Genomic DNA, 26831 nt, shown 5'->3' with positions numbered 1-26831 from the left:
TACAACCAAAGACATTAAAAAGATTTCTGCTAAATGCAAAGCTAACAGAATATGTGCAACGGTTAATAAATTCACTTTGATATGCATAGTCAACCATTTTTGTGGATGGTTCTATTTGAGTTATTTGATTTAAGATCCAATTAATAGGCCTATTTCAAAAGGAGGAAGAAAAGAGGAAATTGGATTTTTGTCCATAAACGGGGAAGAAATCAAGTAATTTGCCTTTTACGAGTTAATTCATTTTTGTTTTTGTTTTGTTGTTATGTTTTACACATAATTTAGTGATCATGTCTGAATGCTGTTCAAAAGTTTGAGATCAGTATAAGATTTTTACTGTGTTTTAAAGAAGTATCTCTTTATTCATCAAAGCTGCATTTATTTGGCCAAAAATACAGAAAAACAGTAATACTGTAATATATTATTACCATTTAAAATACAGTTTTTATATTAGAATAGGGCTACATTGAAATATAATTATTTCTGTGATGCCAAATTGATCAGGATTACTACAGTCAGTGTCACATAAGCCTTCAGAAATCATTCTAATATGCTGATTTATTATCAATGTTGGAAACAGTTATGCTGCTTAATTTTTTTCAGGACTATTTGATGCAGTAGTGTAGGCAGAAAAGAGACTCTGGGTGTGCATTATGCGTGACAGTCTCAATTAATTTGTGGGACCGCATGTATTGGGCTCAAACGCTGTGCGCGCACGCGCTACGCGGGACGGATGGTCACCCTACCTGGCACACCCGTCTAAAGTGTGTCCACCTTTGTGTGTGGGTCCATGTACATGCTGAATCGACAGGTAAAAAAGCCTCAAGTCCAAATATTAATTTATCACCAATTAACTGTTTGGCAAACACTTCCTGCTTCGATGTCCAGATCTGAATTAAAAAAAAATCTCAAACATGCTACGAAGTCCCGATCTGAATCAACCGAGTCGCGAACATGCTACGAAGTCCCGATCTGAATCAACCGAGTCGCGAACATGCTCCGAAGTGCCGATCTGAATCAACCGAGTCGCGAACAGGCTCCGAAGTGCCGACCTGAATCAACCGAGTCGCGAACAGGCTCCGAAGTGCCGATCTGAATCAACGGAGTCGCGAACAGGCTTCGAAGTGCCGACCTGAATCAACCGAGTCGCGAACAGGCTCCGAAGTGCCGACCTGAATCAACCGAGTCGCGAACAGGCTCCGAAGTGCCGATCTGAATCAACCGAGTCGCGAACAGGCTCCGAAGTGCCGATCTGAATCAACCGAGTCGCGAACAAAAAAAAAAAATATATATATATTCTAAGTAAATAACAATAGCCCAAGTTTAGTAAACATTTTTTTATTGAGACTATAAAAAATAATTCTGCATCTATTTTTAGGTGTGCCAGCTGCCACTGTGGGTGGCACAGGCACACCCTGGCACACCCATGGCTACGCCACTGATTGAGACTGTCACGCATAATCAATGCTTGCTCAAAAAAATGTGGTCGCTATATCTGGAGTCACCAACTCGTCGATCGCGGTCGACAAGTCGATCTTGGCAGCATTTTAAGTCGATGGCGAAGATGTTTCAAAATCTGAGAAAAAAAGGTGCGAGCCTCCGGTGCGAGTTGGGAGGTGCGAGCCTCCGCAGTCTGCGCGCGCACCTCCCAAAACAGACGAGACATTTATACTTGACACAACTGTTTTAGACTGAAAACCAGACCATACAACTGATTTAGACGCGGGTGCCGGTGTGATGAGATGTACTAATATCCGTCTGCTCGGGCATGATTGTTTTAGGCCTGTAATTGATTGATTATTGAGGTAATAGGGATGGTACGGTTTGCTGAAATAAAAAAACCAAACCGTTCGGTTCACCACACACGGTTCGCACGAGCTTCAACTTAAATCTGACATAGCATCTGTAATATCATCTGTAATATGGCTTGCTATAAATGGCACGTAAAAAAACAGGGTTCAGCTAATAAATGTTTCTGTTGATGCATGCGCATTCTAGCTTCCCAGACATTGCAAAAACATGAAAAAAAGATCTATATTGAGCAACTACAATTCATTTTAATCCTATAATTATATATTATAATTTATTTAAAGTGAATAAATTGTAATGAAAAATAAACAAAATGAAATAGCTAAAGTTCAAAATTATCGTATTTGGAAGAAAACTATATTTTGACACGACCTGCAAATTAACACTAGGAGTATTGGACGGAAGCAGTGTGGCAAAAATACTATCCCATAATTTTGCACAGTATCTGACATTAAATGTGGCACACCCAGATTTTCATATGCACACCCAGAGTCTCTTTTCTGGCTACACTACTGGTCTTAATTTGTGGGACGCATGTATTGGGCTCAAACGCAGTGCGCGCACGCGCTACGCGGGACGGATGGTCACCCTACCTGGCACACCCGTCTAGAGTGTGTCCACCTTTGTGTGTGGGTCCATGTACATGCTGAATCGACAGGTAAAAAAAAAGCCTCGAGTCCAAATATTCATTTATCACCAATTAACTGTTTGGCAAACACTTCCTGCTTCGATGTCCAGATCTGAATTTTAAAAAAAATCTCAAACATGCTCCGAAGTCCCGATCTGAATCAACCGAGTCGCGAACATGCTCCGAAGTGCCGATCTGAATCAACCGAGTCGCGAACAGGCTCCAAAGTGCCGATCTGAATCAACCGAGTCGCGAACATGCTCCGAAGTGCCGATCTGAATCAACCGAGTCGCGAACATGCTCCGAAGTGCCGATCTGAATCAACCGAGTCGCGAACAGGCTCCGAAGTGCCGACATGAATCAACCGAGTCGCGAACATGCTCCAAAGTGCCGATCTGAATCAACCGAGTCGCGAACATGCTCCAAAGTGCCGACATGAATCAACCGAGTCGCGAACATGCTCCGAAGTGCCGATCTGAATCAACCGAGTCGCGAACAGGCTCCGAAGTTCCGATCTGAATCAACCGAGTCGCGAACAGGCTCCAAAGTGCCGATCTGAATCAACTGAGTCGCGAACAGGCTCCGAAGTGCCGATCTGAATCAACCGAGTCGCGAACAAAAAAAAATATATATATATTTTAAGTAAATAACAATAGCCCAAGTTTGGTAAACATTTTTTATTGAGACTATAAAAAATAATTCTGCATCTATTTTTAGGTGTGCCAACTGCCACTGTGGGTGGCACAGGCACACCCTGGCACACCCATGGCTACGCCACTGATTGAGACTGTCACGCATAATCAATGCTTGCTCAAAAAAATGTGGTCGCTATATCTGGAGTCACCAACTCGTCGATCGCGGTCGACAAGTCGATCTTGGCAGCATTTTAAGTCGATGGCGAAGATGTTTCAAAATCTGAATAAAAAAGGTGCGAGCCTCCGGTGCGAGTTGGGAGGTGCGAGCCTCCGCAGTCTGCGCGCGCACCTCCCAAAACAGACAAGACATTTATACTTGACACAACTGTTTTAGACTGAAAACCAGACCATACAACTGATTTAGACGCGGGTGCCGGTGTGATGAGATGTACTAATATCCGTCTGCTCGGGCATGATTGTTTTAGGCCTGTAATTGATTGATTATTGAGGTAATAGGGATGGCACGGTTTGCTGAAATAAAAAAACCAAACCGTTCGGTTCACCACACACGGTTCGCACGAGCTTCAACTTAAATCTGACAAAGCATCTGTAATATCATCTGTAATATGGCTTGCTATAAATGGCACGTAAAAAAACAGGGTTCAGCTAATAAATGTTTCTGTTGATGCATGCGCATTCTGGCTTCCCAGACATTGCAAAAACATGAAAAAAAGATCTATATTGAGCAACTACAATTCATTTTAATCTTATAATTATATATTATAATTTATTTAAAGTGAATAAATTGTAATGAAAAATAAACAAAATGAAATAGCTAAAGTTCAAAATTATTGTATTTGGAAGAAAACTACATTTTGACACGACCTGCAAATTAACACTAGGAGTATTGGACGGAAGCAGTGTGGCAAAAATACTATCCCATAATTTTGCACAGTATCTGACATTAAATGTGGCACACCCAGATTTTCATATGCACACCCAGAGTCTCTTTTCTGGCTACACTACTGGTCTTAATTTGTGGGACGCATGTATTGGGCTCAAACGCAGTGCGCGCACGCGCTACGCGGGACGGATGGTCACCCTACCTGGCACACCCGTCTAGAGTGTGTCCACCTTTGTGTGTGGGTCCATGTACATGCTGAATCGACAGGTAAAAAAAAAGCCTCAAGTCCAAATATTCATTTATCACCAATTAACTGTTTGGCAAACACTTCCTGCTTCGATGTCCAGATCTGAATTTAAAAAAAAATCTCAAACATGCTCCGAAGTCCCGATCTGAATCAACCGAGTCGCGAACAGGCTCCGAAGTGCCGACATGAATCAACCGAGTCGCGAACATGCTCCGAAGTGCCGATCTGAATCAACCGAGTCGCGAACATGCTCCGAAGTGCCGATCTGAATCAACCGAGTCGCGAACATGCTCCGAAGTGCCGATCTGAATCAACCGAGTCGCGAACAGGCTCCGAAGTGCCGATCTGAATCAACCGAGTCGCGAACATGCTCCGAAGTGCCGATCTGAATCAACCGAGTCGCGAACAGGCTCCGAAGTGCCGACATGAATCAACGGAGTCGCGAACAGGCTCCGAAGTGCCGACATGAATCAACCGAGTCGCGAACATGCTCCGAAGTGCCGATCTGAATCAACCGAGTCGCGAACATGCTCCGAAGTGCCGATCTGAATCAACCGAGTCGCGAACAGGCTCCGAAGTTCCGATCTGAATCAACCGAGTCGCGAACAGGCTCCAAAGTGCCGATCTGAATCAACTGAGTCGCGAACAGGCTCCGAAGTGCCGATCTGAATCAACCGAGTCGCGAACAAAAAAAAATATATATATATTTTAAGTAAATAACAATAGCCCAAGTTTGGTAAACATTTTTTATTGAGACTATAAAAAATAATTCTGCATCTATTTTTAGGTGTGCCAACTGCCACTGTGGGTGGCACAGGCACACCCTGGCACACCCATGGCTACGCCACTGATTGAGACTGTCACGCATAATCAATGCTTGCTCAAAAAAATGTGGTCGCTATATCTGGAGTCACCAACTCGTCGATCGCGGTCGACAAGTCGATCTTGGCAGCATTTTAAGTCGATGGCGAAGATGTTTCAAAATCTGAATAAAAAAGGTGCGAGCCTCCGGTGCGAGTTGGGAGGTGCGAGCCTCCGCAGTCTGCGCGCGCACCTCCCAAAACAGACAAGACATTTATACTTGACACAACTGTTTTAGACTGAAAACCAGACCATACAACTGATTTAGACGCGGGTGCCGGTGTGATGAGATGTACTAATATCCGTCTGCTCGGGCATGATTGTTTTAGGCCTGTAATTGATTGATTATTGAGGTAATAGGGATGGCACGGTTTGCTGAAATAAAAAAACCAAACCGTTCGGTTCACCACACACGGTTCGCACGAGCTTCAACTTAAATCTGACAAAGCATCTGTAATATCATCTGTAATATGGCTTGCTATAAATGGCACGTAAAAAAACAGGGTTCAGCTAATAAATGTTTCTGTTGATGCATGCGCATTCTGGCTTCCCAGACATTGCAAAAACATGAAAAAAAGATCTATATTGAGCAACTACAATTCATTTTAATCTTATAATTATATATTATAATTTATTTAAAGTGAATAAATTGTAATGAAAAATAAACAAAATGAAATAGCTAAAGTTCAAAATTATCGTATTTGGAAGAAAACTACATTTTGACACGACCTGCAAATTAACACTAGGAGTATTGGACGGAAGCAGTGTGGCAAAAATACTATCCCATAATTTTGCACAGTATCTGACATTAAATGTGGCACACCCAGATTTTCATATGCACACCCAGAGTCTCTTTTCTGGCTACACTACTGGTCTTAATTTGTGGGACGCATGTATTGGGCTCAAACGCAGTGCGCGCACGCGCTACGCGGGACGGATGGTCACCCTACCTGGCACACCCGTCTAGAGTGTGTCCACCTTTGTGTGTGGGTCCATGTACATGCTGAATCGACAGGTAAAAAAAAAGCCTCAAGTCCAAATATTCATTTATCACCAATTAACTGTTTGGCAAACACTTCCTGCTTCGATGTCCAGATCTGAATTTAAAAAAAAATCTCAAACATGCTCCGAAGTCCCGATCTGAATCAACCGAGTCGCGAACAGGCTCCGAAGTGCCGACATGAATCAACCGAGTCGCGAACATGCTCCGAAGTGCCGATCTGAATCAACCGAGTCGCGAACATGCTCCGAAGTGCCGATCTGAATCAACCGAGTCGCGAACATGCTCCGAAGTGCCGATCTGAATCAACCGAGTCGCGAACAGGCTCCGAAGTGCCGATCTGAATCAACCGAGTCGCGAACATGCTCCGAAGTGCCGATCTGAATCAACCGAGTCGCGAACAGGCTCCGAAGTGCCGACATGAATCAACGGAGTCGCGAACAGGCTCCGAAGTGCCGACATGAATCAACCGAGTCGCGAACATGCTCCGAAGTGCCGATCTGAATCAACCGAGTCGCGAACATGCTCCGAAGTGCCGATCTGAATCAACCGAGTCGCGAACAGGCTCCGAAGTGCCGATCTGAATCAACCGAGTCGCGAACAAAAATATATATATATATTTTAAGTAAATAACAATAGCCCAAGTTTGGTAAACATTTTTTATTGAGACTATAAAAAAGAATTCTGCATCTAGTTTTAGGTGTGCCAGCTGCCACTGTGTGTGGCACAGGCACACCCTGGCACACCCATGGCTACGCCACTGATTGAGACTGTCACGCATAATCAATGCTTGCTCAAAAAAATGTGGTCGCTATATCTGGAGTCACCAACTCGTCGATCGCGGTCGACAAGTCGATCTTGGCAGCATTTTAAGTCGATGGCAAAGATGTTTCAAAATCTGAATAAAAAAGGTGCGAGCCTCCGGTGCGAGTTGGGAGGTGCGAGCCTCCGCAGTCTGCGCGCGCACCTCCCAAAACAGACGAGACATTTATACTTGACACAACTGTTTTAGACTGAAAACCAGACCATACAACTGATTTAGACGCGGGTGCCGGTGTGATGAGATGTACTAATATCCGTCTGCTCGGGCATGATTGTTTTAGGCCTGTAATTGATTGATTATTGAGGTAATAGGGATGGCACGGTTTGCTGAAATAAAAAAACCAAACCGTTCGGTTCACCACACACGGTTCGCACGAGCTTCAACTTAAATCTGACATAGCATCTGTAATATCATCTGTAATATGGCTTGCTATAAATGGCACGTAAAAAAACAGGGTTCAGCTAATAAATGTTTCTGTTGATGCATGCGCATTCTGGCTTCCCAGACATTGCAAAAACATGAAAAAAAGATCTATATTGAGCAACTACAATTCATTTTAATCCTATAATTATATATTATAATTTATTTAAAGTGAATAAATTGTAATGGAAAATAAACAAAATGAAATAGCTAAAGTTCAAAATTATCGTATTTGGAAGAAAACTACATTTTGACACGACCTGCAAATTAACACTAGGAGTATTGGACGGAAGCAGTGTGGCAAAAATACTATCCCATAATTTTGCACAGTATCTGACATTAAATGTGGCACACCCAGATTTTCATATGCACACCCAGAGTCTCTTTTCTGGCTACACTACTGGTCTTAATTTGTGGGACGCATGTATTGGGCTCAAACGCAGTGCGCGCACGCGCTACGCGGGACGGATGGTCACCCTACCTGGCACACCCGTCTAGAGTGTGTCCACCTTTGTGTGTGGGTCCATGTACATGCTGAATCGACAGGTAAAAGAAAAGCCTCAAGTCCAAATATTCATTTATCACCAATTAACTGTTTGGCAAACACTTCCTGCTTCGATGTCCAGATCTGAATTTAAAAAAAAATCTCAAACATGCTGCGAAGTCCCGATCTGAATCAACCGAGTCGCAAACATGCTCCGAAGTGCCGATCTGAATCAACCGAGTCGCGAACATGCTCCGAAGTGCCGATCTGAATCAACCGAGTCGCGAACGGGCTCCGAAGTGCCGATCTGAATCAACCGAGTCGCGAACATGCTCCGAAGTGCCGATCTGAATCAACCGAGTCGCGAACAGGCTCCGAAGTGCCGACATGAATCAACCGAGTCGCGAACATGCTCCGAAGTGCCGATCTGAATCAACCGAGTCGCGAACAGGCTCCGAAGTGCCGATCTGAATCAACCGAGTCGCGAACAGGCTCCGAAGTGCCGACATGAATCAACCGAGTCGCGAACAGGCTCCGAAGTGCCGATCTGAATCAACCGAGTCGCGAACAGGCTCCGAAGTGCCGATCTGAATCAACCGAGTCGCGAACAAAAAAAAAAAAAAATTATATATATATATATATATTCTAAGTAAACAACAATAGCCCAAGTTTGGTAAACATTTTTTATTGAGACTATAAAAAATAATTCTGCATCTATTTTTAGGTGTGCCAGCTGCCACTGTGGGTGGCACAGGCACACCCTGGCACACCCGTGGCTACCCCACTGATTTGATTAATAAATTTAAATAGGACAGTGTTTATTTAAAATATAAATTGTTTCTAACTATGTAAGTCTTTATTTTCATTTTTTTTAATCAGTCTAACACCTTGCTAAATAAAGGCATTTAACCAAGAAAAATATTATATTTTAATGTATATTAAAATATAAAAACATTATTTTAAATTGCAATAAAAAATTATGTATTTCTGATCAAATAAATGCAGCCATGATGAGCAGAAGATCTTAAAATATAAAATAAACATAAAAATCTTACTGATCCAAAAACTTTTGAACGACATTGTATATAAAATATTATTAGTAGTAATTTAATAAGAACAGGAATACAACATTGATCTATGAATTTTGAGAATATTTCAATTTCAAAAGGTTTATAATATTATGTTACTTAATTACGTTACGTATATGTTGTTACTCTTTATGTTTTATTGTTTTGCGATTTATTGCAATACGAGCAACAATGTTTCTACGAAGCTCGCTGTTTGTCAAGACTACATTACCTTATCTTACTAACCACGACTTTAGTATTCATTGTGGACAATGTGGAGTAGATGGTTTTAGCACTTCTAATTATTTATTTAATTTTCTAATTTAGGTTGCTTTTTTAACCTACTCCTCTAAATATTTGACGCACCACATGATGGCAGTAAAGTGTTTGTAAAAAAAAACAAGGTCACATGACCGTTTCAAAATAAAAGCACTTTGCTTCTGCTCAGCAATGTACATGTAAATAATATGAGTGTAAAATTTAAATTATATTATTTTACAAATCTTAAAATACTTACTATACAATTCGAAAAGGGAAACATCATGGCAAATTATTATGGAATATTTAAAAAGTGGAAGGTTAGACTTTAATTTTAAAAATATACAGATCAGTGTCCGGGTTTATCATATGACAGCTTCAGAACACATGATTTTCACAGACGTCAATTGTTGGATGTTGCATAGCAAATTGCTTTATTTATGTTTTTAAGTGTGATCTGATTGGTGAGTCGTTAAATTGAATAAATGCACTTTTTATTTTAATGTTGCATTAACGTTGGATCAATCGGCGTCAATGTCATTCACATAAATGCCTCTGTTCGTTTTCACAGTTTCTCTCCAGAATGACTTTCGCGGATCCCTGGGATCAAAAAATATCGGCCTTTCTACTGAGCCCATCTCAGTTTTTGGCCACCACCACATGTGAGAGCTTCTTGGCTGAACTTCTACACGAACTGAGGAATGATAAGGCTAGTGATCAACTCAAGGTAACGAAAGCAGACAAACACGTATTATAACACTGTATTTTATAAAATGTATATGTATGTGCATGTATATAGACGTTGAAATAATATAAATATATTAACAGGTAAAAAATAAACGGTCATTTTACTATAAATGCATGCAATTATAGTTTTATGATCATTTTGAAGTCATTTTTTATTTATATATTTTCTGCTTTCATTTTAATTTGAAATATTTATTCAATTGGTCGTGTATTATATTTTTTATATAATATTCTACAATTTTATTTATAAAATATTGTATTATTGTATGTTTTTTATTCATTTTATATTTCAGCTGTAATTATTTTAGTTAAAAAAAAAAAGTAAAAAAAAAAATGTTCCCTTGGCAACTAACTGAAATAAAATACGTTTTTATTTTATTTTAGTTAAAAGTTAATTTATTTTAGTTTAAATTTGTTATATAAAAAAAATTGTAATGGTTTTAGTTAATAATATTAACTCTACTCCACAATGTTTGCAGCCTTTTCCAGTAACTAGACCTATGTATTAACTATAAAGCTTTGTTTAAATGCTGTGCATTTCCCTTGTAATTGACTTGATTTTGTTTAATATTGTGATTTTTTTTTTTTTCTTCCTTATTATAAGATTCTCATTGTGTCTTTGCTACTGGAGCATCCAACCATTCTCTGCCCTTCTTCCTCTGTGGGAGAGGAAACAGCCCTTGAACTATTGTCAGTCTTCTCTCACACACCACAGAAATCCATCATCCTTAAGTGCAATGTCATGCTGGCCATCACCAATGTGATAATATGCACATCCTGCCTGGCTAACCACACGAAGATGGCTGAAGATTGGCTGGACTTTCTATTTCAGATGATTCAGGACACCAATGACTACAGATGCGGCCTATCCCATCAGCCAATAAGGGCCACCGCTTGTGAGTGTCTACGAGAAATGGAAACCTGTAGCCCTGGTCTTCTTTCTCAAAAGTTAGAGGCCTTGCATCTTCTAAAACAGCAAGAAACCACAGTTCTGCATCAGTCCTACTGTATGCTTTATACACTAGGGCTGAAGAACGCCATAAGGATCTTGACTACCCAAAAAAATGTTACTGACCTAGAGTTCAAGAGCATCTTAGGAGGAAATGAAGGGTTTGCATGGAAAAGCAATCAGTTAGGATTGACCTTGTTGCCAATAAACATGATGGTGCATGTCCCACGTTTGCCACCAGGTTTGGATTGTAAAGAACTCAAATCAATAATGTCTTCCCTCTTGGAAGAGTCTTACCTGCATACACCTATTTCCCAGTCTGCCCTACTAAGGGAACTTGTAGAAGTTGTCGCCATGGTTCCGGGACTCTCTCCAACGTTATTCAAATCACAGCTTCTGCGACTCTTCGGAACGGCAGACGTTTCGCTCATGCATGCCACGCTCTTTATGAAGGACACATTCACAGATAGTCTTTTCACAGCCGAGGATGAGAACTTCCTGCTCAAGCGTCTCGTGGGCACAGCCCAGCATCCGCTCCTAAGAATTTCCGAAAAGCTCTTCTGCATGGAATGCATCCTGCACTTCCCTGAGAACCGGCCCATATCCAGCAGCGGAGAAGAGAGTTTACCTGTGCTGGTTACGCCACGCCTGGCAGCGTCTCTTCATCCAACGGTTTTCAATGATAGTGCTACTATGCTCTGCAGGCTAAACCTTCTTTGTTTGGTGCACCTTGAAGCAGACGAGGGTGAAGCGGATAAAGGAATCAGCTACTTGCTTGAACACATAATGGCCCTTTTGAAAATCATAGACAATGATGGTAGCAGAGAAGTGGTGGTGACCTCTTTCAGAGCATTGTTCATTTTTCTCATGCACTTCAATGGCATGAAAGAACTCTCCGAAAAGGTGATCGACAAATTATGCGACATGTATTCCAAACATTCGCGACTCGCTCCGAATTTGATTGGCCTCGCAAATCGCATCGAGGAGCATCTGAATGATCCAGTCTGGTCGGTGAAGTTGCTGATAGGGCTTCAGAAATGCATTATGGAAATGCCTCCACTGCAGTTGACGATTCATAATTTGAGTTGGCACTTGAAAGTCTTGAAACGAGTGGCTAAAGAGGGTCAGATTACCCAGAGAAACACCATTTACCTCCTTCTGAATATTCTAATCAACTCCAACTTGTGTGAAAGGGGCAACTGGCAGGTTGGAAACGCAGTTCTCGCCGTTTGTCGCAATCTTTTGGAGCATCCCTCCATTGATCAAGTGTTTATTGAGTTGGCTGACCTTTTGCAATACATATCGGTACATTATGATGACACGGACATTAAGGAGCACGCTCGCTTCTACTACACACTGCTAACCAACCTTTCATGGGAAAAGCTGACAGGGATTCTCGCCAAAGGACTTGATGGAGGACGTGCCAAAGAGCGGTCGCATTCTGCAATTATGGCTGAAAATGAGGGGATCGCTAGTAACCTGACTGTGCACAAAACTAACCGGCATGTTTTACAACTCATCAAGGTGCAAGGAGAAGCCTCACAAAGGTCTTTGGAAAGTTCAGAGATGTTGGAGACAACGGGAGAGGCTAAGAATTGGTTGGAGGTTTATCAAGGACAGTTTCAGACATCTGGATTTGGTTCTGAGGTCACCTTGAGATACAGTCTGACTCATGCAAAAGACACCGATCATTTATTCGATAAAGTGTTTACAATTTGTCTGCATTTTGAGATGAAAGACTCAAATTACGCAAAGGTAAATGACATACATGTACCATGTGTGTTCAGAGATAGAAAGCCACCTGAGGTCCAAGTCAAGCTCAAGCCTTTTCAACCCTACCCTACTACTTTATGTGTCAGTGCCATATTTACCACCCAAGATGGACGTTCTTGGCACAGCCGACTGCCTGATGTGAGCGTTTCGTTCTCTGAGATATTCCTCCCTCTGCCTTTACCGCCAAACACATCCTGTGAATGCAAAGTTCAAGTGTTTGACCGCATTTGGGAGGCCGCAGCCTCTGGGAATCCTGACAAATCAGCCATTAGTCTTTTCTGTTTCAAAACTGGAGATGAAAGTCTTACTGATCTCATCAAGACACATTTCCAGGGTTACCTTATTACAGATCAGCAAAGCAAACGATTTTGGAAAGTACTGTTCTTTCTTCCACCCACGTGCCATGTCCTTTTGAAGATTACCCAGGCTGAAGATGCTATTCAGGTCAGCATCGCAACGGACAACTGGGAACTGTTACCCTTTGTGAACTCTTACCTCCAAAACATTACTGATCATTGTAGCACAACAGTAACAGATGGCTAAACAGATGTATTGCAGGTGTTCATTTACATAGTTGATTTTAACCAGTTCAATTTATTTTTATGACTTCCTTTTTTTATGTAACACCATCGCGTCTGTATATAAAATCGCTGACTAATGTGTTTAATAAAATAAATATGAGCACATGTTATGCTGTTTTATGTAGAGTAAGCAGTGAAAACCTACTGCTTTATGAAAAGAAAAATCAATATAAGATACTGAATTAATGATTTAATGAAAACAACATAACCAAAAATGTATGCAGCTCTGAAAAAAAAAGGGAAATCTGACACATTAAATGCATGACGGAATGACAGATTTACAGGTCCAGTAGTAGTGACAAGTGACAATTTTCAGTACGCAGAACTGGCGATTTTAATTTGCCAAACTATTTCTGTTAACAAACAATTATTTTAAGACATGGTGGCTTTCATGACTAGATGAGACAGTCTGTGAGTGAGCTGCGCCCTTTCACTGTGAAAGACCTTCAAAGTTGGGCTCAGTACAGGCTGGTAGAGCAGTTTGTCTGTTCAACAGTTTATCCATGATGCCAATTTCAGCATCCCGCCTTTCAACCTCCTCTTGTGGGGTCCAAGACATGTCATGTTGGAGTTTGTATGCACCAAGGAACTTGTGAGGGCAACTAGGACCCCATTCCTGTAAGAGATTAAATAAATTAGCTGTTAAATATTTTATTTTACCACACCTATTTGTTTTCTGGTGGTCTTTTCTATATTTTGTTTTAATTAATGACTACTGGTTGGGGCCATCCAGTTTAGATTGACCTCACTTCTCACTCATGTCAACTGATGAGACCCAGACACTCATAATGTGGCAATCAACTCACCTGTGGAGACAGAATGGAGAAATACCGCTGTCCGGATTCACGCATGTAAAGATAATACATGTTTCCTGGTTTCTTCACAACATTGCATGCAGCATGGTGAAGCTCGGCATCTTTCTTGGCATCTTCTAAAACCTAAAGTGCAAACACAAAATGATTTAACCATTACTTATTTGTCACTTGTTAGATTTTTAACACAGATATGTAAACGTTAAAGGAATAGTTCACCTAAAAATGAAGATTATTTTAAAATTAATCTCCCTCAGGCCACCCAAGATGTATATGGCTTTGTTTCTTAATGGGAACAGAGTTGGAGAAATGTAGCATTACTTTGTAATGAATGGGTGCCGTCAGAATAAGATAAATACACCACAGTAATCCACACTCACTTGTGAAGTAAAAAAAGCATGTTGGTGAGAAACAAATCCATCAAGATGTTTTTAACTTCAAAACTGGAATCATGTTGATTATTTGAAGATTGTTTTTATTAACTGTTTGGATTCTCATTCTGACGGCACCCATTCACTGCAGAGGATCCACTGGTGAGCGAGTGATGTAATGCTACATTTCTGCAAATCTGTTCTGGTAAAAAAAAAAAAGAAACTCACCTAAATATTGCATGAAAAAACAAAAAAAAAACACTTTATTTATAAACACTGAACTATTCCTTTAAAGCTGCACTAGGTTACTTTTGTAAAAATATATTTTTTGCATATTTGTTAAACCTGTCATCATGTCCTGACAGTAGAATATGAGACAGATAATCTGTGAAAAAAATCAAGCTCCTCTGGCTCCTCCCTGTGCTCCTATTGCCATTTGCAGTTACGGAGTGCTCCCGTTAAGAATTAACCAATCAGAGCTGCGGTCAGTAACTTTGTTTGTGTTCAAAATGTAGAAAAATGTATATAATAAGCGAGTACACCATGAATCCATTTTCCAAACCATGTTTTTGGCTTGTCCTGAATCACCAGGGTGCACCTATAATAAGTGTTTATATTCAGACTATTTTAGATTGCTTCGGGGGTACCGCAGCGGAGTAACCCAGTACCTTTGTGATTCTTCATAGACATAAACAGAGAGAAGTAGTTCCGGCTACGATGTTCTTCCAAAAGACGCAAGCAGTTCTGTTTATTAACCGCTAGAGCATCAAAAGTTACCTACCAAGTCTAGGGACATTTGCGGTACTGCTGTAAAACAAAATGATCATTTGAGTGACAGTTCAATCTCACCTTTCTTGCTTGCTCCTGAAGGTATCTTATCTGTTCAGCAATTACTGTAAGTTTGTTGCAAGCATTGGCTCTAATAAAGTCATCTCCCTAAAATTCCCAAAAGAAATAAATAAATCCATGATTAAAAAAACAACAACAACTGTATATCCATATCAGTAAAGTAATAGAGCTAAAGCATCACTTACTTTCTGTACTTGCTGTGCCAGAGCAACTAGATCCATGGGATCCCCAACACGGTTAGTCTGGTAGGGGCTCACCAGTGCCATTCCACTCGGGTTACTGCTGGTCTCCACCAAAGTTACTATAATATTAACATTGTTGACATGTAAAATAGTGTTGCACAGCACAGAGATGATTTTAGTGGCAGATTCCACTCCAAAATGCATGTTAAATCATGCTCATCTTCCAAAATGGCCTAATTATTATAGAGAAGAAGATTCTGCTCGATTTGGGATGATCACATAATGAGCAAATGGTCTTTAATTGTAGAATGGGAATGAGTGTGTGACAACGAGAATCATCTAAGACAACGGGATGTCTAACTTAATTTACATACAGAGCACAGCTGTTACAACAGAAGCAACTTCTTTTACATTAAGGGTTATAAATTGTAACTGTAAAGAAGGTTTTTAGAGTTTAAGATATTAACTCCGGTGAACCCAAGGTAGTACATATACTTTGTCACTGCTATGCATCTTCACTTAGATCTTCAACATCCTATTTTTTTCTTACAGTATACTACACCATTGCCATTATAAGAGAAATTCAAATAAGAGATTGATATATATATATATATATATATATATATATATATATATATATATATATATATATATATATATATATATATATATATATATATATAGTAAGATATATACTTGTTACATAGTAAGAAGAAAGACATCTACACTGATATCAGGCTCCTTTATTCTTATTCGGAGGTCACAGTAGCCATATGGATCCAAACCAAATGGATCAGCACCTGGAGACGACCTCTACAGCCCTGAATGTCAACAAGAAGAGCCCCAGACACAAATCCCCTGATTGCATGATGACTGATTGCACGGACACTATTGGAAAAGAGCTGAACTGGATAATGACACTATCAGCTGCCTTGACACTATCAGTATTGTATAAAGCACACTCTCTCTCTCTCTCTCTCTCTCTCTTAGTATGTATATATATATGTGTGTGTGTGTGTGTGTGTGTGTGTGTATGTTATACATTATATTATATATACATACACACACACGCATATATATATATATACACATAACTTACATACAACAAAGGTTGTTATTTAACAGGTTGGATAACCTCTTAAGAGTGAAAGTAAGCGCCTCTGGAGGTGCAGAGTAGATCTACGTGGTGTTAAGGTTTATTTATTTGTTTATTTATTAAGGATTGTTTTAAAATAAAAATAAAGGCAAATAATAACTTGGTGAGTGCTGGTAGCTTAGTACCATGGCACTGACTATAATGACAATAATGGGACATTTCATAACATTACAAAAATGTTATCAACTTACACCAAGCACATATTTTGTCACTTTTAATACAATGGATCTACAATATTTAACCACTGTTTTGATCATTACTATGGTGCGGTGGAATGACTGACTCGACCAATTTAATAAAACAGAAAAACCTAAACTAAAAATAATTCCTGAGTTTACCGTTGAAGGCACTGTCTTACCCGTGGTGGTTTTGTTGGGTTGTTGTGGTAGACAGATTGTTTTATCCATTCTGTAATTAAACTTCCCGTCGCGCTAAGCAAATTAACACGAGACTTCTCACCGGACTCACAAAACAAAACACGGAGGAGGAGTTTCTGGGGTCCTGCTGTGTTTGATGAATCGAGTAGTAGTCGTGATAGTTGCCTGTGTACAAATACCTATATTTTTGTCATATAATACTTTACACACATATTTAATGAGTGTTTAAACTATAGCGTGTGTTTCTAAAATAATGCTTTTGAATAACACAATGCATATTCACATTTATTATATCGATAACTCAAATACAAAGCGACCATGCATGTTTAGCGGTAGCCTATTATATAGATTGCAGAAAATGTAGTAATGTGAGTTTTCTGCAGTTATGAAAGATCAAAGTTTGAAATTATGAAACCAAAAAACTGCAAGTCCGTGCATTTTGCACTATACCTTTGGACGATTCCTTCATATTATCTGAATTATGCAAGATGTTGCACACAACAACGACAGTACATCCAGGTTCATTTATTTATTTATATGGAAAAAGGTCTCCGAATTGTAAAAACAAAAATAATTAATTATAAATAATTTATAAATAACCTTATAAAGCATAATTTGTAATGAGGGAAAGCTCACGGGTAATTTATATATATATATATATATATATATATATATATATATATATATATTATTTATTTTTGTTAAATTGAACATTCAGTAAAACTTAACAATAACTCGATAAGATAATTACATTAGGCTAAATTATGCTTACCAGACCAATATCAAGAATACTACATTTTATCATATGAGAACGTATACAAACTGCTGATCTTTTAAGAGGTAAATTATGTTTCCTAATGACTTAATAAAGGTCACTGTAGTGTTAGCCAGCTTTTTTTATTCCCGACAAATGAATATAAGGCCACATTTTACAATAAGGTTCCTTCAGTTAATGTTATTTAGACTATAATAACTAACAGAAACAAACAATTAATACATTTATTACAGCATCTATTAATCTTTGTTGATCTGAATGAAAATACAGTTGTTTATTCATGTTAATTCACAGTGCATTATCTAATTTTAACAAGCACAACTTTAGATTTTAATAAAGCATTATTAAATGTTGTAATTCACATTAAGATTACATGCTGTGGGATTATTGTTCATGCTTAGTTCATGTTAACTAAAGTAGTAAACTAATGAACCTTATAGTGAAGTGTTACCTAATGCAAAAATAGAAATAGACACAACTTATATTCTGGATTACAAAAAATAAAATAGCCTAATAATAATAATAATAATAATAAAAGTCAAAGAAAAATTAAAAGAGCAAAAACTAAAATTGCCAACTCAATTCTAACTGTTTCTGTAGGTCTATATAATTTATGTATAATTTATGCATTTTCAACTAAAACTATAGAGTATTAATACTTTCTAGTTTTAGTTGAAAATGTGTCACTCAAACCTTTTAAATCCGTGACTAGACAACAGTGGCCCTAAATTTCTCAGCTCGCCCCGGGCAGGCTTTCACACAGTCCTGGAGCTCCACCCTCTCCAAAGACTTTCGGAGATTCTCCAAAACCGAGTCATACCTCACAGGCCTCCAGTCTCCGAGATGTGGACCTCACTGTCCTTGATATCAATCCTATCCAGTGTCCATTTCACTTTGTGTGACACTCAAGCCAATGGAATATTTGAGCCGTACGATCTGCTTTTTGATAACGCGGTGGAGGCGTATTATAAGCAGGACTGGCTGGCTGTGATCCTGAACATGGAAAGGGCTTTGCGGAATAAAGCAGCGCTGCGTAAAATCCAGACGGACTGCCGCTTATCCTGCGCGGATCACACCGCTTTCGGGCACCCTTTCCCAGGTGTGGGTGTCCCGATCCCAGGAACCGGGGCCGTGGAGGATTTAGCGTTTTTCCAGAGGATTCTCAAACGGGCCGATTGTGTGGATGCATGTGAACGCGAGAAAATGGGACCACCGACACTCCATAAAGTTAGTGAGACTATAGAGCTGGAGTTCAAGAAGAGGACGCCTTACAATTACCTGCAAGTAGCTTACTTTAAGGTAAAGAAGAGGCCTGAAAAATGCATGCAAAACTGTTTATAAAAACAGTAAGTTTTTTTAAGTAAACTGGCATGGGGATAAAATCAGTGCATAGCATAATGCTTTTCAGAAGCAGCTTTTTGTAAACAAAGAATATCAAGATATCAATATTCTATCAGTGCATAAAAGTGCATCAGTTGCATTTGATCAGATTTTGTACACAACATTTATGCATTTTCACTGAATGGTTAACCGTTTAAGAAGCTCTTCCACGTTTCCCCAACCCCCCTATACTGTGCCACGTCTTTAGGTGGAGCCTTGCAGAGTTTTAGAACTGCCGAGGGGCTTTAAAATACCACTGCCTTGGAAAATGATGGTTTAAATGAGATATACATCCTCAGACCACTAGGAATAATGGAAAAGCATCAGTTTTCAAATATTTCAAGGATTGCTTCAATGACAACAGCACTACTTTAATGATAGTCATTAATTTAACATATCATTAAAATATATATACAACTATTTTTTTTTCTTCTATGCTCACTAAGGCAATTATTTGATAAGAAAAATACAGTAAAACAGAAATAATATTATTATTATTATTAAATAATAATATAACTTTTAATCTGATTATTTATGTTTTTATTTATTTGGAAGTTTTATTTATATTCTAGGACCAATTCTGTAGCTAAAGTATAACTTGGAAAGCATGAGTGTTTTCTAACCAAATATTTCTTTGCACTTACAGATAAACAAGCTTGACAAGGCAGTTGCAGCAGCAAATACATTTTTCATAGCAAACCCTGACCACGTAGAGATGAAACAGAATTTAGAGTACTACATGATGATGGCCGGGGTGCAAGAGACAGATTTCAAGGACCTGGAGGAGAGACCGCACATGGTACGAACAATGTTTATTAATCTGAATACGTCTAGAATTTGTCCATACAATCTTACCGCCTTATAAAATATGTATAACTGCTGATTTCCAGGCTGAATTTTTAGAGGGCAAGATTCATTACAGTGCAGAAGATTTTGCCCCAGCCATTGAGCACTTTGAAGCTGCTGTTGAAGAATATTTCACTGCTTATGAAGAATGCAGAGTTCTTTGCGAAGGAGCCTTCGATTATGATGGTTACAATTACATGGAGTACAACGCCGATCTCTTTCAATCTATGACAGGCACGTGGTATTCTGATGCTTTTGATTTAATAAACACTAATTAGTGCATAACACCAAGTAGTGCAATTATTTTGAAATATACTAATAGTAATGGTATTTGATGTCTCATTTGATTTCTCCCTTTCTTGAATGTAGTTCTGTTACACTAAATGTTTTATTAATATGGATATATTATTATTTGAGGGATTCATGTCTATGTTTGCATTGATCACAGATCATTACCTTCACGTTCTGAACTGCAAACAGCACTGCGCTGTGGATCTGGCATCCACCGCTGGAAGAGAGAAGCCTTTTGAAGATTTCCTCCCATCGCACTTTAACTATCTTCAGTTCTCATACTATAACAGTACGATGCACTCATCATCAGCAGAAGCATATTCAGGACCAGACTTCTGTGTTGTTATTGACTAAAACCAAAACCAATATTGCTTTACTGCTGTCTATATCATTTTTTTTTAGATTTTTATTTCAGTTTTAGCTATTTTATTACGTCAAATTAAAGTAAATTAAAATGAGAAATGTTGTCTTGGAAATTTTATAGTTTTAGTTTTAGTTAACTACCCTTATTTCAGTTACTGAAATAAATCTGCAATAAAATAAAATATTAGATAGAAAAGCATAAACAAAATAAGTTTTTTTTTTCTTTCGGTTTAAGTTTCTTCCATTTCAAATAACAAAAATGTTTTGTTATGGAATTAATTTTCGTTAAATATAATACCCCTGGTTTCAGTTAAATAAATCTAAAATGAAACAAAATATTCGATAGAAAAGCATAAACAAAATAAGTTTAACTGTATTTATATATATATATATATATATATATATATATATATATATATATATATATATATATATATATATATATATATATATATATATATAATTTCAGTTAATGTTTCTTTTATTTCAAATAACAAAAATGTTTTGTTATGGTTTTCATTTTAGTTAACTAATAACACTGGTTTCAGTAGTTGAAATAAATCTACAATAAAATTTAAAATTAGATAAAAAAGCCATTGCCTTTGCAACTAACTAAATAAGTGAAAGTACAAAATTAATAACACTGAAAAATAATAAATATCAATATACAAAGTTAATTGCAAATATTAACAAATATTTAAGTTGTATATAAATAATGCTAAAGGAACACTGCAAGATTTATCAGATTATATATGAGTATATATATTTATTATTGTTGTATTTGTGTGTATGTTTTTGTAGTATATTTAGGTACATCAAAGTTTGCACAGCAGGTAGATATTTTGGGGTGTTGCTAATAAAGTCAAATTTTTTTGTGTACTGCTGAATGTTTTAAATACATAGTGTATTATTTATATCTGAGTTCATTTTTAAAGGTTTAATCTCTTGCTCTCCCAGGTGAGAAATACGAGCAGGCCATTGAGTGTGCTAAAACATACCTGCTCTTCCACCCTGAGGATGCGGTTATGGCTCAGAACCTGGCGTACTACTCCGCTGTGCTGGGAGACGACAAAGCTGTCAACATTACAGCCAGAGAGGTGCCGTCCACACGTGCCACTGATGATAGCTCAATAATTGATTTCCAATGGAAATACATGATGCAACATGGTGCATGCTTTGAGTGCAGACTTCAGATTCATTTTGAACTATATATATATATATATATATACTATTTTTCTTCGTTGCAGGTTGTTAAGCAGCACATTAAGAGGTCTTTGCTGGAAAAAGAGCTTCTTTACTTTGGCTATGAGATGTTTGGTAAAACATTTGTTGATCCAGTAAGTGTATTAATATGTGCTATGATACCCATATTTATTATAAACATAGTTAGAATAAAATCTCATTCTGTCCCAGGACACATGGACCCCTGAGGACATCATACCTAAGAAACTAAGAGACAAACAAAAGTAAGTGTACCTTTGTTGTTGCATGTGATTTATTTAGACAGAAGTTCAGCTGACCTGATGTTGGTTTCCTCTGTGCACGCAGGGCGGACAAAGAAACAGCTGCGAGGATTACAGAGGAGATCAGTAACCTTATGAAAGAGATCGAGACACTTGTAGAAGAGAAGAGTAAAGACTCATCAGACCTGGTCAAGATGGTAAAAGATGGTAAGACTTTATAAAATTCAACATATGTGAAGGGATAAGCAAGTTACAAGACCTGGTCCTGCAACTGGTGCTTTTTCAGATATCAATCCAGCACCTACTCAAGAAACTGCCAGCAAACTCCCGGAAACCCTGACATCCTCATCTCTGAACGGTTCCCAGCGGATCGTCCTGGATGGTGTAATCACATCCGACGAGTGTCAGGAGCTCCATCGCCTCTCAAGTGTATGCTTGACATTTCTTTCTATTTCCCAGAAGATAATTTGTATTTTCTGCAGTCAACTAAATATTTATATTTTCTGATTGACCTAAATCTCGCAGGAAGCAGCTATTCAAGATGCTTTTAAAGCAACACCCTCCCCTCATTCGGCGAGTGAGATGTTTCAGGATATTATGGTTCTCAAAGCTCTACAGGTGACACCTACGTTACTAAAGGGCTTAAAAAATCCTCTTGAATTCAATGAAATCATGAAACTAATATTTGCACCATGTTCTAATCAGTTAAAGGAACATGCAACACATTAATATTAAATTATGTTTCTATTTGAATATATTTTAAAATGTAATTTATTCCTGTGATGCAAAGCTGAATTTTCAGCATCATTACTCCAGTCTGATGTCACATGCTCTTCAGAAATCATTCTGATATGCTGATTTACCTCTCAAGAAACATTTCTGATTATTATCAGTGCTGAAAACAGATTTGCTGCTTAATTTTCTTTTTTCATGATTCTTGAATCCTGAATGGAAAATACAAAAGGACAGCTTTTTTGAAATAGAAATATGTTGTAACATTATACAGCAAATCTCTTTTCTTTCACTTTAAATCAATTGAATGTGTCCCTGCTGAGTAAAAGTATTAATTACCTAAAAAAATCTTACTGACCCAAACTTTTGAACAGTATTAAATGTATAAAAAACATAATGAAAATTAAAGATGCTTTATTGCACCTTAAGAGTTCATGGAATCGTTCTATTAAAAGATTCTTTATATTTTTAAAATGGACTCCACACTAAGGAAAAAAAAAAGACCTGTTCACTAAAAGGTTATTTGAGGAACAAAAAATGGTTTATTTTTTTCAGTATATATGAAAATAATATCCTTTATGGTATTAGGCAGATTTAAATTTAGTAGACTCTGTATTGCAAATACAAATGTGATGCTCTTTGATTTTTCTGGAAATATGTTGACTTTCTTTACTGGTATATTGTATTTTAATTCATCACTTTAAAGCTTTTTTTTCCTTATACCTTGGTCAGGAGGGTCTGGTTCCCTTGAAGAGTGCACGTTTGTTGTCCGACCTCAGTGAGAAAATTCGAAAGGTTCTGGAATCCAACTTTGGTCTGGAATCGCCTCTGTATTTCTCTAGCTCAAACCTGGTCTGCCGATCTGCCATCGGTAAACTGGCTTTTTTTCTGAGAAATGCACATTATTTTTGCATCTTGAACACAGATCTATTTAGTTCGCAAACAAGCTTATGTTGGTCTCTCTTTCAATCCAGAGAAACAGGAGGAGCGTGCAGACTGTCTGCTCATCTCAGAGCTCAACGACTGTATCAAAGATCCATCAGCATACAGTGATCAAGGCTACAGGTTTGCTCCCTGAGGAACCAGTCTAGCATCATGGTTATTTAGTTTATACTGTTTTCACTAATACATTCTTTTTGTTGCTTCGTAGTGCCATTTTGTACCTCAATGACAACTTTGAAGGAGGAGATTTCATCTTCACTGAGTCAGATGCCAAAACAGTCTCTGTAAGATTTCTAAATGTTTTGCATTATTTTTATTCAGACTAGAGAGCTGTGTAGAGGAGTAACTAACTACCGTATTTTCCGGACTATAAGTCTCACTTTTTTCATAGTTCGGCTGTTCCTGTGACTTATAATCAGGTGCGACTTATTTATCAAAATTAATTTGACATGAACCAAGAGAAAACATTACTGTCTCCAGCCGCGAGAGGGTAATGTTTTCTCTTGGTTATTGTGTCTAAATAAATGAGATTTACAGTCCAGTGTGACTTATATATGTTTTTTTCCTCATCATGACGTATTTTTGGACTGATGCGACTTATACTCAGGTGCGACTTATAATCCGAAAAATACAGTAACTAAAATAAGTAATGCTATTAATATGAAATTACATATTTCAGTAATGTTACTACTATGTTACTACTAGACAGGATTTAACTAGCTATCTAACTAATCAAACACTATACCTTGGAATATGCCTTCACTGTTAAGTAGCATTGGAAAGTCTGATTTATTTTAGCAAATCAGTTTTTCAAACAGTTCATTTCAATTAACTAGTTCAAAAATGAGATTCGTGTATGTTTGCTTTTTGTATTTAAATAAATATTGTTTTATGTATCCCTATTTTACGGGTTCCTGTAAACTGAGTTAAATGTGGTTTTATCTACTTTAAGCGCACTGTTGCTTGACAAACTACAATTTCAAAGTAGCTTCCCCAGCATTGCCAGTGAGTTATTTTAGACTTGGTCGATGTCAATGCAGAAGCTTCTTCTGTTAACTGTGTTGATAAAATGTGCTTTTTTCTAAGACTGATACTATTTGACTCTACCCTCTCTTCAGTCTGTAGTGAAGCCTCGGTGTGGTAAAGTCGTGGGATTCAGAGCTGGACAGGAGACCCTTCATGGAGTGATGGCAGTAACCAAAGGCCAGAGGTGTGCTGTAGTGCTTCGGTTCACTCTGGATCCTCTTCACAATGAGAAGGCAAGTATGACTTTCACTGCAGTTTTGTGAATGGTAAAAAAAAGCAACATGATTAACTGTAGATTTAAACAGGAAAACTAAGACTTTCATGGGGTCTGTTGCCGTGTTGTTGTTGTTTTTAACCAAGACTGTTAAAATATTTAGTTAATTTAGAAATAAAGCTGAAATAAAATTAATATAAATAATAAATATTGAATAAAACAAAGTTCAACTGTAAAACGTAAATGTAAATTAGAAATGTGGCATTTGCAACTAGTTGAAATAAAATAAGTTGATGTACAAAATTACTAAATCTAAATAAATAAATTAAAATTAAATAGAAACATTCAAACTAATTATAAAGTTACTAGAACTCAAAACTAAAATTTATTTAAATTATCTAAAAATATTTAAATATTAAAAATATTGAATATTGAACAAACTGAAAAGAAATAAGTTGAAGTACAAAAATTACAAAAAAATTAAATGAATAATTAAGCAAAATAAATGTTAAAACTAATAAAAATGACAAAAGCACATAACAAAATTACTTGAACTTAAAACTAAGATTTAAATAAAAACTGAAAATATAAAAATAAAAGCCAATTCAAAGTATATATATATTTAAAAAAATCCTATAATAGTATAAATGCCACAGATCGGTTGACGTTGTAGTTGTTAAAAGTTCCCTCTTTGTCTCACCTTGTTGCACTTTGTTGTGTCTACAGGAACATTTACAGGCTGAAGAACTTCTGAAAAAGTTTTCCAGCCCACTTGAAGCTGATGTCCAGAGAACAGGAATGAACAGTGAAGCGAAACCCTCTGAACCTGAAGGAACAGTTTCTACTAAAACAACTGAAAAAGACACAGTAAAGACAAGCACATCTGCAGAACAACCTTCCACAGCTACAGAGGATAAGAAAACTGACAGCAAAGAGGTGAAGAAAAGTGAAAAACCAAAGGCAAAAACATCAAAAAAGCCAGCAAAAAAGAAACCCAAACAAAAGCTAAAGCAGACAAAACAAAGAGCAAAGAGTCAGACAAAACAAAAAACACCACAGCTGAGAAAAAGAAATCAAAAACAGCTAACAAGACAAAACCTGTAACATCAGACAAAAAGAAGAAAACAAGCAAAACAACTGTTAAAAATACTGCAGATGACAAGAAAACAAAGCCAACGACCACAGAACCTAAAGACTCTATAGCTGAAAATCACAAGGTTGAGTTATGAGCCTCATTCAGACCAGCTTCTGTGTTTTATTCTTTCTTTTTTATTTTTTAATAAGTGATGGAGGACTGCTGATGGATCTGTGTTTCTGTAAAAAAAAAAAGACTCATGAATTTGAAGCCGTATCACAGGAGAGCAGACTTGACAATCAAGTTGACTTGTATTTTCTCTTTTGTCTAAATTGTAATTATTTCTATTCTTGTCTCAGGAACTGAAATACAGTTGTGAAATTGTGTGCTCCTTGATGGCAGCTTTCAGAGATTACATTTGCCACTTTGCATTCCCACAATAACTAAATAAAAGCGACATGTTTTTAAATTATAACAATGCAGTATATTTTTATTGAGTTTTGCAGACCTCACAGACATGATGCTGAGATGTTGTAGGATGTGGTCATGATGTGCTTGTTTCCCCTTCTTAAATAATTCATTTAATTTTACCTATTTCATTATCCATAAATTAATTCTGTTTTCTACAGAACAGTGACTTGGCAAGGGATTTACTCCATGCACTACCGTAACACTGCAGTAGGTGGCAGCACGGTTCTGAGCGTCTGTTTTACACATTTTCTGAAATTACTCCAAGTTGTTCCCACCACCACCTGTTTGAGGAGTATACACACTCACACACACACACACACACA

At 37.7% G+C, this 26831-nt stretch overlaps 2 protein-coding genes and 1 pseudogene across 2 annotated transcripts; 2 read left to right on the top strand and 1 right to left on the bottom strand.

Moving 5' to 3' along the window:
- The first annotated feature begins 9500 nt into the window (after window positions 1-9500).
- Window positions 9501-13285, top strand: LOC113055464 (AP-5 complex subunit beta-1-like). The gene is made up of 3 exons (XM_026221785.1): window positions 9501-9597; window positions 9705-9860; window positions 10485-13285. Exons 2-3 carry the CDS (start codon window positions 9717-9719, stop codon window positions 13143-13145), a joined length of 2805 nt encoding a protein of 934 aa, XP_026077570.1. The 5' UTR covers window positions 9501-9597; window positions 9705-9716; the 3' UTR covers window positions 13146-13285.
- A 207-nt stretch (window positions 13286-13492) lies between these two features.
- Window positions 13493-17043, bottom strand: LOC113055465 (uncharacterized protein C1orf50 homolog). Its single transcript, XM_026221786.1, has 5 exons — window positions 16912-17043; window positions 15401-15516; window positions 15216-15302; window positions 13990-14121; window positions 13493-13799 (listed from the first exon to the last, which is right to left on the bottom strand). Exons 1-5 carry the CDS (start codon window positions 16958-16960, stop codon window positions 13614-13616), a joined length of 570 nt encoding a protein of 189 aa, XP_026077571.1. The 5' UTR covers window positions 16961-17043; the 3' UTR covers window positions 13493-13613.
- Window positions 17044-18548: 1505 nt separating this feature from the next.
- LOC113055463 (prolyl 3-hydroxylase 1-like) lies at window positions 18549-26512 on the top strand (annotated as a pseudogene).
- Window positions 26513-26831: the final 319 nt, after the last annotated feature.

This window comes from Carassius auratus, chromosome 36 (genome assembly GCF_003368295.1).
Source record: "Carassius auratus strain Wakin chromosome 36, ASM336829v1, whole genome shotgun sequence".
NCBI classification, from domain to species: Eukaryota; Metazoa; Chordata; class Actinopteri; order Cypriniformes; family Cyprinidae; genus Carassius; species Carassius auratus.
The sequence above is the reverse complement of the archived record's forward strand: the minus strand, read 5'-3'. Positions and strand labels throughout refer to the sequence as shown.

What these genes read in the sequence shown, in the direction of transcription:
- LOC113055464 (XM_026221785.1), top strand. Translation starts at nt 9,717, where the DNA reads ATGACTTTCGCGGATCCCTGGGATCAAAAAATATCGGCCTTTCTACTG. An exon ending in AGGCTAGTGATCAACTCAAG is followed by an intron (nt 9,861 to 10,484) that starts GTAACGAAAGCA and finishes CCTTATTATAAG; the next exon opens with ATTCTCATTGTGTCTTTGCT.
- LOC113055465 (XM_026221786.1), bottom strand. Translation starts at nt 16,960, where the DNA reads ATGGATAAAACAATCTGTCTACCACAACAACCCAACAAAACCACCACG. An exon ending in ACCCAACAAAACCACCACGG is followed by an intron (nt 15,517 to 16,911) that starts GTAAGACAGTGC and finishes TTAATATTATAG; the next exon opens with TAACTTTGGTGGAGACCAGC. An exon ending in TCTCCATTCTGTCTCCACAG is followed by an intron (nt 13,800 to 13,989) that starts GTGAGTTGATTG and finishes AATCTCTTACAG; the next exon opens with GAATGGGGTCCTAGTTGCCC.